Genomic DNA, 16,101 nt, shown 5'->3' with positions numbered 1-16,101 from the left:
TGCGTGGGGCCAGGTGGGCATGCGCAGCTCTTGCAGGCTGGAACTCTGCCATCCTGCAAGGGAAAAGCCACTGTTTCCCACATGTTCCTCCTTTAAAGGGGAATCCATACTTAAAGTTTGTTGAACCATTTCTAAAGTTTGTTCGCACCTCTTTCATATATTTCTGCAACTCACAGGTTGAGAAACATTGGACTAGATAAGAATGGAAATTTTGAAGATGCATCTTATTAGGAGTACAGGTTTAACCCTCTACTCTTTGGAAGAGAACGTCGTGTCATGGTTATAACTTGCTTTTTAATGCAAACATCCGGAGAGAGAGTGGAGCGAGACACTCCCCACCCACTGACAATCAAACATTCCTTTGGCAAATACGGGTTTCCCTTGCCTTATGTGGGTTCTGAACATGCGAATTCACTCTTATGCAACAACCCTTTTTATATCAAAAATTTATTATATGCGAGTTAAATTCACTCTTATGTGATCGGTGTGGCAGAAGTCCGCAGTCAGCTGCTTTGTGCAGTGCATTGTGGGAGTGATTGATAGGCAGAGGAGGAAAAGATTATTTGGGGGGCCAAACTGGGTGGGGGTGCCGGGGTTGGGTTACAGCACTGGTCCCTGCAGCCTGGCCCAGTCTGGCCCCATCAGTACAGAGCTGAGTTATGAATCTGCCCAGGGCTGTTGCTGAGGGCAGCTGGTGCCCATGCTTCTGGAGCTGCAGTTGTGTTTGTGTGTACTGTCTGCTGTTGGCGAGTACCAAAATTGCCTTGTAAAACTGGTAGAAATGGGTCTGGGTGCAGTACAGTCAAGGTCTTGGAACGTATCCCTGTTTGCTACGTTGTAAAGTTGGTTTCCTTTATGCAAATTTGAGTTGTGTGTCATTTTCCAGAAACACATGTACAGCATAAAGCGAGGGAAACCTGTACAGCTATAACATGCATGGGAAGGACTGGTGGGGAATGTGGCAGTAGATGGCAACTTGGGCAGCAGTGACTATGAGGTGACTGAGTTCAGGATCCTGAGGAAAGAAGGATGGAGAGCAGCAGAGTAAGGACCCTTGACTTCAGAAAAGCAGACCTCAACTCAGGGAACTCATGGGCAGGATCCCTTGGGAAGCCAGACTGAGGGGGAGAGGAGTCCAGGAGACCTGGCTGGATTTCAAAGAAGAGTTTAGGAATAAACCATCCCGATGCACAGGAAGACTAGCAGGTATGGCAGAAGACCAGCTTGGCTTAGGAGGGAACTCTCCAGTAAACTGAATTACAAAAAAGGAAGTTTATAAGAAGTGGAAACTTGGACAAACAACTGGGGAGGAATATAAGAGCATTGCTTGGGCATGCAAGGACGAAGTCAGGAAGACCAAAGCGCAACTGGAGTTGCAGCTAGCAAGCGACGTGAAGGGGAACAAGAACGGTTTCTACAAGTATATTGGTAACAAGAGGATCGCCTTACTAATGGGGGAGGCTACCTAGTGACAGAGGATGCAGAAAAGGCTGAAGTGCTCAGTGCCTTTTTCACCTCAGTCCTCAGAAGCAAGGGCAGCTCCCAGACCACTGCACCGGGCAGCACAGTTTGGGGAGGAGGGGAGCAGCCAACGGTGGTGAAAGAACAGGTTAGGGACTATTTAGAAAAACTGGACATGTACAAGTCCATGGGGCCAGATGGTTTGCACCCAAGGGCTAGGGGAATTGGCTGATGTGGTTGCAGACCTTTGAAAAACTCATGGAGATCAGGATGGATCCCAGATGACTGGAAAAGGGCAAACAGTGCCCATATTTAAGAAAGGAAAAAAGGAGAATCGGGGGAACTACAGACCAATCAGCCTCATGTCAGTCCCTGGAAAATATCATGGAGCAGATCCTCAAGGAATCCATTTCTAAGCACTTGGAGGAGAAAAAGGTGATTAGCAACAATCAGCATGGATTGACCAAGGGCAAATCATGCCTAACCAACCTGATTGCCTTCTATGATGAGGTGACTGGCTCTGTGGATGAGGGAGCTTCGGTGGATGTGGTGTACCTTGATTTTAGCAAGGCTTTTGATGTGAGCTCCCACGACATCCTTGCAGGCAAGCTAAGGAAATACAGGCTGGATGAAAGGACTGTAACGTGGATAGAAAACTGGCTAGAGCATCAGGCTCAGAGGGTAGTAATCAATGGCTCAATGTGAAATTGGCAGCTGGTATCAAGTGGAGGGCCCCAGGAGTCCGTCCTGGGACCAGTTTTGTTCAATGCTGTCATCAATGACCTGGAAGATGACAGAGCGCACCCTCAGCAAGTCTGCTGACGACACCAAGCTGGGAGGAGTAGTAGGTACACTGGAGGGTAGGGCTAAGATTCAGAGAGACCTCGACAAATTGGAGCACTGGGCCAAAAGGAATCTCATGAGGTTCAACAAGGACCAGTGCAAAGTCCTGCACTTAGGACAGAGCAATCCCATGCACTGGTGCAGGCTGGGGGCTGACGGGCTGGGCAGCAGCTCTTCAGAAAAGGACCTGGTGGTACAGTGAACAATAAGATCAATATAAGCCAACAGTGTGCCCTTGTTGCCAAGAAGGCTAACAATATACTGGGTTGCATTGGTAGAAGGGTTGCCAGCAAGTCAAGGGAAGTGACTGATTATTCCCCTTTATTTAGCACCAGTGAGGCCACGTCTGGACTTCTGTGTTCAGCTTTGGGCCCCCCACTACAGAACCGATGTGGACAAATTGGAAGGAATCCAGTGGAGGGCAACAAAAATGGTTCTGGGTCTGGGGTATCTGGCTTACGAGGGGAGGCTGAGGGAACTGGACTTATTTAGTGTGGAGAAGAGAAGACTGAGGGGGGGGATTTAATAGCAGCCTTCAACTACCTGAAGGGAGGTTCGAAAGAGGACGGAGCTGCACCGTTCTCAGTGGGGGCAGATGACAGAACAAGGAACAATGGGCTCAAGTTGCAGCAAGGGAAGTTTAGGTTGGATGTTAGTAAGAATGTTTTCACTAGGAGGGTAGTAAAACATTGGAACATGTTATCTAGACAGGTGGTGCAGTCTTCATCCTTGGAGATTTTTAAGACCCACCTAGATAAAGCCTGGGCTGGGCTGGGCTGATCTAGTTGGGGCTTGTCCTGCTTTCCTGAGGTCCTTCCAACCCTCATTTTCTACGATTCTGCGTGACCAGACATCTCTCTACCGACCAACGTTTGGATACCACTAGGTTAGGATTTTTCATGCCCCTTGTAGTATGCTTTCTGAATTGGGCCAAAGTCTAATTTCCGTAACATCCTCTTGAGCACACCTGAAGCTTTGACCTGTACCATTTTCTTTCTGTATACAGGAGCTGTCCAAGATGGGCCTTGGCAGTGACATAGATCTTCAAATTGTGCAACTGCCAGTGTCCTACCAAAAAACAAAGGAGCTGGTGTGGAAGATTTGGATGACTCTTCAACCACTAGTGAGTAACTAGAGTTGAATGTTTTTTTCTCTTAAAAGTGAAGAGTAGGGTGAGTGAAAAAACCCAATTCTTTAAGCTATAAAAAGCAAGAAGTAGCTTCCTCCTGAACACCCTTCCTTTCACATGAAAAAGGATTTTTCAGTGACTAGAAGGGACAGCAAGTAAAGCAGTAACTGTTCTGACGACAAGGAAATCTAGACAACCACGTATCTGGGAGCATTGTGGAAGTCCTTTCATCAGTATAGCTTCTATGAGCCACCAGAGATACCAGAATTTGAACTCTCAAATTGGTGCACAATGATTGCAGAGTTAACTATAGGTTAAAGATGTATATTGTAAATTGGTGCAGTTTGAGATACCTGCTAATGAGCAAAATAGGTGAGCTTTTGGGTAATGGAAGCACAACAGCAGAGAGATCTTCTGTCAGGTGCAGAAGATATATTTGTTTGCATGCACAAAAGTGAAATCCAGAGTCCTCAGCTGACTAGACAATACAGAATAATGAGAATCCAGTTCTGCTGTCACAAGAGGTGACCTAAGTTTCCTATAGGCAGGAAATTCCCTGTCTTTGCACTAATACTTTACGTGCTGCATGACACTCTGAACAAAGTGTTTTATACAAAAACAGTTCTCATTTTAATTTCTTCTCGTTTACTCTTATGGCGGGGAACAGCTTACTGTTCACGTTGGGCTTGCTTCCTCCTCCAAAGCAATCATCATCCTTGAACAGTGTGGGAAGAACAAAGGCTACAAAGAAAAGGATGTTTGTGGGTATTGCCCACAAGATGGCTGTTGTCTCTTAGATGGCCCAGAGCGGATTGACTCTACAATTGATATGAAAACTCTCTGGAAAACTGTAGCTGTGGAAGGGATTGACATCCTCTTCTCCCGAGATGCAGGAGGGTAAGTAAGGTGGGTTAAGAGGTCACATGAAGCATGAGGACTCATTTCACCTTCAAGACCCAAAGGACAGACTTCCTTCTTCTAATAGCACAAAAGACCAACTTTATGAGGAATTAACAGGATGCTAGCATCAAATCTAAAGTAAAATCTAAATGTTGTAGAAGAAAACTTTCATGAAAAGGCCAGTAGGGATTTTTTTCCCCATGAATCTGCGACTTCCAGTAAAAACTAATCTTCACTCAAAGCATTCTCTAACAGAGTCAAAACTTCATGGCACTGTTTGTACAGAAACAGAACTAGAAAGTAGACTAGAAATCTTCTTTCAGTGTCCAAACTGAGGGAGAAGACTACCCAGCAGAGGACCAAGCAGACAAATTAAATTAAAACTTTTACAAAAGTGCTTGTAGCAATTCTATATTATATATGTGCATATAATATTACATATCCTACATTATATATTATACATTATGTATCACATACATTTATAAACACACACATTTAAAAAAGATTCCTTTTACCTTTAAAAAAAAGAAGTCCAGGATTCTTGTAGGTCAAAATCAGTATTTCTTAATTTGAGGATGTTGGTCTCCACGGCAGAGGAGATGGGATCAGTAAGTAAAAGGGGAAGAGCTTATCCAGCAGGAATACTATACAGCAAGTACATAAAAAAAGCTTTTAAAAAGTGCTCCTGTTTTGTGGGTGTAAAAGCAGCAGGCTGGGTTGTTTTCTGAACCAATTCAGTTTGTGGTTTGGCAACCCGTGTGTATAGCAGCTTTTATTTTGGGCGACTGTCCTTCAAATCAAGCCAATACCCCAGATAGTTTGTTTCTCTCTCTCTTTTTTTTTTTTAATGACCATTAAGTTCCTGATGCAAGGCAAACAATCCAAACCTAGAATTATTTCATACACCAGACCTAGTTTGAATGCTTAAAGTTTATTGAATTTAATGTTTACTTTTCCTTAATGTAGCTATTTTTAATGTTGTAGGTACATCTGTGATTACACCTATTACACCTCTCTGTATTATGGCAATAGAAGAGCAGCTTTTATCCACGTGCCACCATTATCTAAGTCGGTAACAGCAGATTTTCTAGGAAGAGTATTACAAATAATTATTTTAGAGATGTTAAAGCAGTGTGGGAGAAACAGAGAATGAGGAGGAGGGTTTACAAGAAGACACTCAAGTTCTGCACAACAGTACCTCACCTGAGGCAACCCTGAAGAGTTTAGTAAAAAAATGCACACCATTCTGGAGGACATAAAAGGTTGTAAAATAATCCTCTGTAGTGATGTTTCAAGATACAATTACAAAAAAAGAAAAAATATATAATTTTTAGAGGAATGTAAATGATTGGTGCTTTATTTAGCTAGTGGCCATAAATTTAATTTAATTTAGAGCTAACAGTACCAGGAAAGCAGCACTAATGGCTAAACTGCCATTTCCCCAAGATATATTTTATATCATAATGAAAAGCCAAGAAACTAATTGCTTTAAAAAGCTTTTTTGAATGCTTGTTCTCGGTATTTGAAAACTAGGCAAGCAGGCATCATGCAGCCTGCATAGTTTCCTTAAGGAACTACATTGATGCACACATTAAGACTATATACGATTTGTATGGTCACAGCATGCTCCCTCTTGCCCTTGCCCTTCTGGCTGCAGCCTAGTAGACTAATTTAGCCATACGAGATGGACATGTAAAAAACCTGCTGTTTGTGGGGGATGGTCACATGCATTATATGGATATTTAAAATCACTTGTGAATGTTATCAAGCCAACTGCAATCCTCTCCCCAAAAGCACGCTTAGGATTGAGGAACTTAAGAAAAATACTGTGAAATAAGCTACTAACCTCATTCAAAAGTGCCATCGCTATATATATTCTCCCAAAGGTAGATCCCCTTGTTCTGCACTTAAAAGGCTTACTGCATTTGGGTCTGTTCTTTACTTTAGGAATGCACTTGCAGAAGAAATATCTTGGAAATGCTAAGTCACCCCATGTGCTTTTGAGGAAAAGGCTGCAGTTTTATCCAAGGAGGGAAGACAGCATCACTTCTGCAGTGATGCTGTTTATTTGCATCTACAGTAGACTGTGAAGTTGTTGGTGACACATTAGGATTACAGCAGACTTTTGAAATGAATAATGTAATGATTAATCTGGAGTCAAACTGCGCAAGGCCACTTACCCCAACCTCCTAGTGGACACAGCATGACAGGGCAGAGGTTCTCTCTCAGGTAGGATGGTCCCAAGTCATTTGTCAGCATAATCAGTCCAAAACGGACAACCTGAATTGCCCCAGGAAAGACAGTTGATGGAGCACAGCGTCACGTGCTGTTGTGGCCTATAGCCTGATTGTAAAGGTAGGTAGGGTGACAAATTCTACTCTAGCTGCAGTTTCACAAAGGATTAAGGCATCCCTCTTCTATGCTACAGCGTTCTGCAATCCAATCTCAAGGCAGTAAGGTCTACGGCAGAGATGCAGCCATATGTAAAGGAGAAAAATAAATCTGTGTTGGGGCTGCCATTTGCTCATCTAAAAACAGCCTGGAATAAAAACAGCCCCCTATATTGTATGCCCTAGTAGCAGAAAATACAATCCGTTTCCACAGCTTCTTTCAGGCCAACGTACCATCCGCTCTAATTAGGAACCGTGTCCACTTCACCTTGGAAACCTAAACTTCATACAGTGCCAGGACACGATTGTACCTCAAGTGCACCCTCTATGCCACACCTTGGCCGAAACCTGCTAACATGGGTCTAGAGGCGTGAAAAGGCACCAAGATCCCAACCACTGCCCTGTAACCACCTTCTCCAAATGTAAGCAGGCGGTTCATGAGTAGGTGTGGGTGAACACGCTGCCAGCACCTGAAGACGGCTCTGAGCTGAGCGTCCATCAGACTGGCGCTGTACCTACTTCAAGCCACCAGCCAAGGATCCCGCCGTCCATCGGGACCTCAGCAGCCAAGAACAAGGTCCAGAAGCTGGAACTGCAGCAGGGAAGACCACGTACATTAAATAAAAAGAAGCCTTGAAAAAAGCTGACTGGCGTTGCGCAGAAGGAGTACTTACTTTAACTGGAATTTCTGTAAACAGAAATTAAATGAAATTCAGCCTGTGTGGCAGAAAACCTGTACAGGCAGAATTTTTAATTTTCGGGGACTGTAGTTTCTTTGGGTAAGTTTGGGATAACAAACAAAGTCAGAAGACGGACAAATGCATACAGAATTCTTTTATTTAACTTAAATCATGTAGTACTGTAACTACTAGAAAAAAGCAGAGTAAGAGAAACTAAAGGAGCCTTAGCTTCAGCCATTCAAAATAGACAAAGTTTCTTTTTTCATAATGTAAAGAATCCAGAGTATATCGCAATAACAGGAATAAATTCTTACAACAGAATATACAAAAACGTTTTGAAATTTTATCATCTACTGATTCATTTTATATAAACACAGGAATTTCTTTAGGAATAATTTACACACAGCAAGTCTTTTTATGTAATAAATTGGCCATGTTATTACTGTTTCAATTTTTTTCTCTTTTTTAAAAAAAAATTTTTTTTTTTTTTTAAACAAGAAAACTTGGAAAATGTTGTATTTGCAACTGCATCAGTTCCATTGCGCTTTTTAGTTTTGTTTTTGTCCCAGAGGTAGACAAACTCTGGCCAATCCTTTCTTCTCAAACCTCACTGGCTTAGAAACAGAAGGTTGATTCTTAAAATGCATCTAAACCATCATTAACCCTTCAGAAGGTGGGGTGGAAGGTGTAACATTCAATCCAATTCAGAAGGAAAATGGGATCTTCAGTATTCTTAAATAAAAATAAATAGGGACCTTCCTTGTTCACTTCAAAAGACTTTTAATGGTGTTAGGTATCTATATGTGCTGTGTAGGTTGCATACAAAAAACCATTGTTTAAATGATAAGAAATCTGTAAACATACTTTTTTTAATTCAATGATAATTATGAAAACTGCCTTTCGTGATGCTGACTTTTTACGCAGTCACATTCTTCAACCCACCTGGCAACCATAAAATAAGCCCTGAACAACAACCGAGACTGCTTAGCAGCAATACCTATTCTGTTTCCATAACCAATGAGGTTCTTGCAATCCATCAAGTTAACTGCACTGTACAGTAAAGTGAAATGACCAGTTAAGATGATCCCACCCAAACCAGAGGGTTCTGGAAGACCAGGATACTGAAGATACAGAACACTTCCCCAACCTCTTTATTCATTTCCTATACACTGGGACACAAAGCTTGAGAAAAAAAGGGGATGAACCGTGAGTTGAAAAACTTAACAATCTTTTTTGGCATATTGTAAAGCTAACTAGTAAACTGGTACCATCAAAAAACTGATCAGACACACCCACACACAGAAAAGTGCCCTTAAATTATATTTTAGGCATTTATAAACTACAAACATTTTATAAAATTATTCTATGTACTTACAAAATGCAATGAAACATTTAATTAGTTCTTGTAAACCAGATCTTTGTCAACTGACTACCCGTAATCTACTGGACTTAAAAGCCCTATTGAAAATGCTAATGGTTGCTAATCAACGTAACACATACAAAAAAAAAGACGCACACATGCGCGCACACACACGAACTAGTGATAGTCACATGGTACTTGCAAAACAGACTGATGGAAAGTTGAGACACTGCAACTCATACCAACCAATGACAACATCTGTAAACCTCTGCGTAATGAACCGACCACCGCAGACGGAAGCCAAGAGGTTTATTTACAAGTACCAAATGATTAGGAGCTGTTATGCCTGAGCATTGATGTCATCCCACATCCCAAGCTCCGGGAACCCGAGCCCTGCATTTTCGTACGTAGCGCTTTCCACCCTCGTTTTTCAGCATCTCTTGCTATTATCCCTTAAAATTCTCAATGACCTGGTTGTGCTCTTAAATCCACACAGAGTAATTTAAAAGTGCCTCGTCTCAGAACAACCCGTTTTCTGAGCTTAGGCACCAGCTGAAGCCTTCTGGTCTACTGACAGTTCTGTATCTTCAGCACCCCGGTCGCTAGTGTTTAACCTACGTATCGTCCTTCCTTTATAACTCTGATCTGCAGCAACTACTTGGAGTTGAGTTGTGATATCTGGCTTTTATCACTGGTTAATAAGGAGTGGATCTCTCGCACCTTCCCCTGCTGTTGCTTAGCCCAGTGATTAAATACATCTATGACAAACAAAATAAAACAGTAACAGAAAAAAAAAAGTTACTTTTACTAATGGAATGAAAAGGGGTTTTTAAAAAAAAAATCATCATATATATGAATCAAGTTATACCACCAATAGGCATGTTGTTCATTTAGACACGGATTGCATTAAAACAACCCTCAGCAGTTCCCAGAGGACCCAAGAGAGGTTCCATCTGGTGACCAGTCATCCTGGGCAAACTGGGCTACTAGTTTTTTAAAACACCAACAGGAGCATCAGTGCAAACGTATCTAGAGCCATACATCACTTAAAACCGGCTTTACAGAACAGAGGCGTCACACCAAGAAAGAGGCTTGGTGGAAACACAGGCTGGCCTCAAGTTTTCCATCAGACTTGGTTTCTATGTATAGTTTATCATCCCAACAGAAGAATGTCGTATCTAGTACCAAGCGTGAGACAATTCTGTATTTACACAAGTCACCTTCCTTTGCAACCAAACCACCTTCTGTACCACTGGAAAGGTTTAAAAATGACAAAGTCAGGTGAGAAGAATGGCCAAAGTACTTGAAATCAAAACTTCTTGCTCCCTTAGTGATGCCAACTGGTTATCGTGTTGTATTACAATATCTTGGTACCCTTTGTCAGAATGCTTGTTTGAGGGGGGTTGGGCGGGTTTTGGGTGGTCTTGTTCTTAATCCTAAACACAAATTGGGTTACTAAACAAAAATGTATTCAAGCACAGCTGAAGTACTAAACAAATTCTCCATACCAGGCTAGCCAGTGGTCTCTCAGGAAAAGACAGCATTGCAAAACCATTTTATTTCTATATCACGCCAACATTAAATTTTCAGGTGTTCACATGCATAGACAATGTGATTTACTGTCAAAGGGAGGTCTCTACACGAAGAACATTGTGGATAAAGCTATTCAGAATGCACACACACAAAACAAGAAAAAAGCGGTGGGAACCAAAAATGGAATTAGCCTAGAAATGTGAACACAATGGTATAAGATAAGGTGGTTTGGTCCAAGAGAGCTGACTTTGTCATCACACATGCATACTTCTAGTCACATGACTGCCTTTCATTTAAGTGCTTTTTAAATGTTTATTTATGATGGGCACTACTTCGTTACTGTTTTTTTTCCTAATTTTTAACCACCTACATACAATTAAAAACCAATAACTTGGACAGTTTTAACAAAACCCTCATAGCCAGCTGAAAGATCTGAGGATCTCCAGTTGTGGAAATCAGTATGTGCAAGAGAGGGGAGCGGTCACTAGACCAGAAGGTCACAGGGAAGTTAAGAAAATCCAAAAACAAAAGAAAACCCAGGGAGTCTGAATTTCTGGTGGTTTTCTGGGGTTACAGAGAAATGCTCCCTCCAAAGACAAACTCTGCAGTACTTAACCGCAGCACTGCATATTGAAGAGGCCATGTACATCTCAAAGTAGCCAAGCACCACATTAGTCAGATACCACAACCAACACCTGCATGAACAGCTGCCAGACTCAGAAAAAGAGAAACATTATACATCAAGGTGATGGCAGACTGCTTGTAAACCAGTCGCAGAGTCAGAGGGAAGTTGCAATTTGATGGCTGGCCCATCAGAACCCACGGGGCCGATGTGCGTGGAGAGGGACTGCATTTATACTGGCATGGTCAAATGTTGGATTTTGCCTACGTTTGAAAACTCAGTGTTCTCACCAAAAAGCAGCAGCAAACGTAAAGATCCAAAGTTGTCGACTCAGTCTAGTGTTCCCATCAGCTAGCCCAAGATATTTTTCACGGTTGGATTGATCAAGGAAGAAGGCTCCAATTTATTTTTAGGCAATGAATCACTCTGATGTCCCTTGTGGTGCTTGTGGCATCTGAGAAAAATTGGCAGGAATGGCTTAGCCCACTCGATAGGATTAACAGAAAGGCCGTTTACCTCGGCCTAACCAGCGTGGACCTTTGAATATTGTAAACAACTACTTTCTGTAACGAAGCTGATCATTCAGAGCTCACAACAGCCAGTGATGGCTCTGCTAAGCTTGATGCATTACACTTCGATGAACTCTGACTGCAGTTTCAATGCAGTCAGTCGCTTCTGAGATTCCTCAGAGAATGGGCCTTGGAAGTCAGACTCCTCTCGGGTGTCTCCCACCCCTATAAACCAATACACCTCCAAGTGGGGAAAATACTACCAAAACACAGGTGGGGGGCAGGAGCGATGGGCAATAATTTGAGGGGAGGAAAAACAAAATTCTTCTGAAGTGACCTTCTGCAATAAGTAGTGACTGCTCCTCTCCAAAACCTAGAGTGTGTGGTTTGTGGAGTAAGAGGTTACCAGTATTAACGGCGTTTATTGGCTGCTGAGAAATGTGAGATGTATTTTTTTTTTATATATATACACATATAAAAAAATAAGAGTGAGGTAGATAAATGTTTGAAAAAAATCAAAAACTGTCCCCCTGTCATACTCAAAAACCCTTATCTCAGTATTTAAATTTAATTATGGGGCATCTCTACAGTGATTTAAACTGATATCACAAAATAAATAAAAAATCCTACATACCTTCTTAATTAAACTTTTTTTTTTGTCTTTTTCATTTTTTTTTAAAGGGAAAAATAACTATGGGACAAGAAGCAAGAGAAGATAGCGGGACCTAAAACTACACAAGCAAAATGCACTACAAACATTTTTTTTTTTAAACCTCCGGTCACAACTAGCAATCAGTATATTTTAAGTCTTGTTCTTACTCAAAAAATTTAAACATTTCCATCCCAGGACAACCTCTACTGCCATCATTTGGTTGAATCAGTGCTAAACAAGAGTTTACATGCTATAACTAAGTTAAGATGAGTAACGGGCATGGCTCCTTGGTTCTAGACGTCATCATGGCCCCCTCCATCACCGTCCCGCAATTCACCAAGGCTTCTGGAACTGATCGAGCAAGCAAATCTCTCTCGTTGTGGAGTTTGGTCTGAGCAATGAGCTTGTACTTGTACAAACCTCAGTAGCTGCCAACATTTCTCTGTTTGCTAGCAAATTTGGCAGCCCCCGGCCACTGGAGAGCATGATGGCCCTCCCCCCACGAGAGCTGAACTTCATGCCATTGCATGTGGAGAGCTCGAGCAAGGTATAGCCCAGGACGCGGCCTCTGAACGTTTGCTTATTGGGAAGGCGAGTGGGCTAGGGGGCTGCTGGGTCAAAGCATTTTAAATGGCCAGAGTCTCAAAAAACCCTGGCACCATCAGCAGCAACCAATTTAACTGTTGTTCATGGGATGGAAGGGTTAAAATATTCCTTTTTAGAAAATAGTGACCCAAAAGCCTGGTGTCTACTGTTGTACCCAACAATTAAAAAAAAATGTGCGAGTGTGCGTGCGTGTATCTGTATGTGTGTGTGTGTCACAATCAAAACAAAAGGCAAGGGAAGGAGGGGGTGAGACTCTTGTACAATGATGATTATGAACACTGAACAAGAATGTACTAAATAGTTAACCTTTTTTTTTTTTTCTGACCTGAGTTTGTATCATGCCTTGCACTGTAACAGACTCGAGTGCTGTTTGGGTGGAGGTTAGCGGGAAGGAAGGAGGCTGGGGAATTAAAAAGAACCACCGCGACACAGTATCGCGGGAGTGCTACCAGTCATGTGTCCCCCTTCTCCTCCAGTCCCTCAAGAGCCCTGTAACCCACACAGCCAAGATGTTGGAAAACAACTAATGGGAAAAAAAAGGAGGAAATGTGTTTATAAAAAGGCATTAAAGAGTTCATGGCAAATCATATGAAAGGTATCCGTTACTGGGAAGGAGGAAGTAAAAGTTACACACTATAGTACAAAGCATAAGAAATTTGTTGGGGGACGGGCGTGGGGGGGGGGGGGGGGGGGGGGGGATGGGAAGAAGGGCAGACCTGAAGGTTTTCATAGATTAAATCCACAAAGATAAAGAACAAAAAAAATAGCAGCTTCTTTCTGTACAGACATATAGATGAGTATCTGAACCGTAAAAAAGTTATAAAAGTGACACAAAAGACAATGCGTATGCAAATGATCCATGGTCTAACATAGAACTGCAAGACCCTTCGAGAAGTCTTAATAACAGAGAGAAAAGGGCAACAAAGCGCCGGATGCTTGAATCCGCTTACTGCTTTCTGTCGTCTCCAATTTGTGTGTTTCTACGTGCGCTTTCCTGCAAGCCTGCAAAGGAAGGCAGGCTGCCACGACGGAGATCTCTTCCGGTTCGTCTGTTTACTGTATTGATTTTTGGCGTGCGATTGACTTTTTGCACGAAATGCATGTGTTTGGCTCACCACTGCCAGTTTTGTCCAGAATTCGTAAGGGTGGGTGTTGGGTGTAGGGGTGGCGGGGAGGGCCGATTCTAAACCCCACCCCGTCTTCTCCATCATGAGAAAAAAAAAATTCGGTTTTTGTCCAGTTTAAAAAAAAAAAGATCTAGACAAATTTGATTTTTTTTTTTTTTTTTAAAATACCAGTGTATGATTGAATGGAGTGTATTGGTCAGTATTTCCTTTAAATAGAGCAGTTGGTTACTGTGCTCCTTTCCATGCCTACAAAAAACAAATAAAAGTTCAGTTTTTTGGCAAAATTTGGCAGCGTTGAAAATGGTAACAACCTTAGACGAATGATGGCCCTTTTTAATTCTTTTACATGTTCCTAAAAAGGTTAAAGAGCAACATTAAAAATCCAGTCTTTTTTCTTTTAAATTCAGTTTTTATAAAGACCTACAGTGTTAGGCAGGTGTTTGTGAGGGCTACCAGGGAGGCACCTAGCCTGTGTTGTAAGGTTGAACTTGCACGCAGATATGTTTCCCATTATGAAGCAGAGAGAGACACAGAGAGAGGGAGAGAGAGAGAGAGAAAGAAGAGGGTGGATGAGGAAGGAGAGAGAGAGAAAGAGACATTGGATCTCAAGTTTTTCTGTTGCAATGAAGTGTTAACATTAGCGTTTTAAAAGGCCAACTGCGCCCCACGAGCAGAGTCCATTACCGAAACAAACATCTGCTTGCATATTGAAAAAAAAGAAAAAACTAGAACATGTTTACTGAAAAGAGGATTCTCCTGTGTGCAGCTATGGCAGTTCTGAAGATCCACTGAGGTACAGTAGGCTTTTGAATACATTGTATTTTCTTTCTTTCTTCCCTCAATTGCGTGCGTGTGGGTGGGTGTGTGGGCGAGAGACTCTTGTACTAAGGATCAGCAGGCCGAAGACTGGGGCAAAGGCAAGGCCCTTTCATTCTTGCGTCCCCCGTTCATGTGTGCGTACGGCTGTCTCTCCTCGAAGGTGGCCCGCAGGACCACCACGCCTGGGCCATTCTCAGCTTTGTGTCCTGAGTGCTTGTCAGTGGGTTGGAGGGTGGAGGAGGGGTCTAAAGGAATGCTCTCCATGTTTTCAGTCTCCAGGTCAAGCTCCTCCGTGTCAGGGGGCTTGTTCTCTTCACTGTAGAAGAAGGAGACCTCTTTGAAGGCTGGGTCCAGCTCGTCTTTAATGCTACCGATGATTTCCAGGAAGGAGGGCCTCATTTTGGGGTTGTACTGCCAGCACATGCGCATCAACTCAAACCTGGAATTAAAACACACACAAAAAATTGACTAAATAAATGCTTTTTTGTTCAGTGCGTGGCTGACTTCAAACTGCAGCCACCCCAAGGCTTTTCATGCGCACCCTGGGCAAACCCAATGACTAAACACAGTGAATCAGAGCGTTTGTGACGCAAAATACAAAATACACCTGTGAGAAAGAGTACAAGTCTTCACCCTACCCCCAAACCCAAAAAACACCATATCTAGTTTTAGATCCCATTTCCTAGTACCCAACAGGCCAGCTCGAAAATGCTAGAAAGGTAGGATACCGATTTCTAGAGATGCAGAAAGATAATTTCTACCAGACTTATGCGATAGAAAGATAATAGATTTCCAGGACCATTATTAAGAGTGTAGCCAGGTCGCTGGATTTCTTTCATTTGTGAATGCAGCACAATGCTCTGAGAGAGAATTAGACCGGAAGTGGCCACTTCCTGCCCCCAGGTGCTAGTCTCCTAAAATGCTCATGTGAACAAGAGTTGATCCATGACAATTCCTGTCTCCTTTCCTGCAGCCCCAACTCTGTGGGCGCCACCCTTCTTTTCAGCTTGGTTATCTGAGAATAACAGTATAGATGCTAGGAAAACATACCATTTTGATTCAAGCCCAAGTGATGAAGAACGTATCTGGGATAAACCAGTTAAAAGGACCAAGCCTATCACCGGCAGGAGTTTTTCAAGCCTCTGCTCATTTTTGTATCCTTTCCAATTTTTCCATGATTTTTGGGACACCAGAGAAGGCCACAATTTTCCCTATCAGTATTCACATGATTGTTGCATATAGAGGTAGCAGAATCGTTGTTCTCCGCCTACTCAATGTTTCTCTTGCCCATGGTTATCACCCAGTGCTAAGTCACCTGAGTAATTACAGCATCTTACAGGCGCTTTGCATAGAAAAGACCAATTCAAATCCTCCACCCTGTTACTATGACCCTAAAAGACCTTAATAGTAGGAAAAAAGCACTACAGCAAAGTCCAGAAAAACAAAAGAATGAAGCCACAATTTTCCCCA

At 42.5% G+C, this 16,101-nt stretch overlaps 2 protein-coding genes across 5 annotated transcripts in view; one reads left to right on the top strand and one right to left on the bottom strand.

The window, feature by feature from the left end:
* Window positions 1-10,002, top strand: part of PGPEP1L (pyroglutamyl-peptidase I like) — a 53,874-nt gene extending 43,872 nt beyond the window's left edge. For all 3 annotated transcript variants that reach the window (XM_090029487.1, XM_090029488.1, XM_090029486.1), the window contains 3 exons: window positions 3,311-3,427; window positions 4,101-4,330; window positions 5,318-10,002. In XM_090029487.1, coding sequence (XP_089885613.1) covers window positions 3,311-3,427; window positions 4,101-4,330; window positions 5,318-5,486 — 516 coding nt within the window. In that variant the 3' untranslated portion in view covers window positions 5,487-10,002. The remainder of the gene's footprint in view (window positions 1-3,310; window positions 3,428-4,100; window positions 4,331-5,317) is intronic.
* A 145-nt stretch (window positions 10,003-10,147) lies between these two features.
* Window positions 10,148-16,101, bottom strand: part of IGF1R (insulin like growth factor 1 receptor) — a 257,818-nt gene continuing 251,864 nt past the window's right edge. For both annotated transcript variants that reach the window (XM_090029479.1, XM_090029480.1), the window contains exon 21: window positions 10,148-15,070. In XM_090029479.1, coding sequence (XP_089885605.1) covers window positions 14,704-15,070 — 367 coding nt within the window. In that variant the 3' untranslated portion in view covers window positions 10,148-14,703. The remainder of the gene's footprint in view (window positions 15,071-16,101) is intronic.

The sequence above is a fragment of the Crocodylus siamensis genome, chromosome 15 (assembly GCF_052110815.1).
Source record: "Crocodylus siamensis isolate JL-2025a chromosome 15, ASM5211081v1, whole genome shotgun sequence".
NCBI lineage: Eukaryota > Metazoa > Chordata > Crocodylia > Crocodylidae > Crocodylus > Crocodylus siamensis.
The sequence above is the reverse complement of the archived record's forward strand: the minus strand, read 5'-3'. Positions and strand labels throughout refer to the sequence as shown.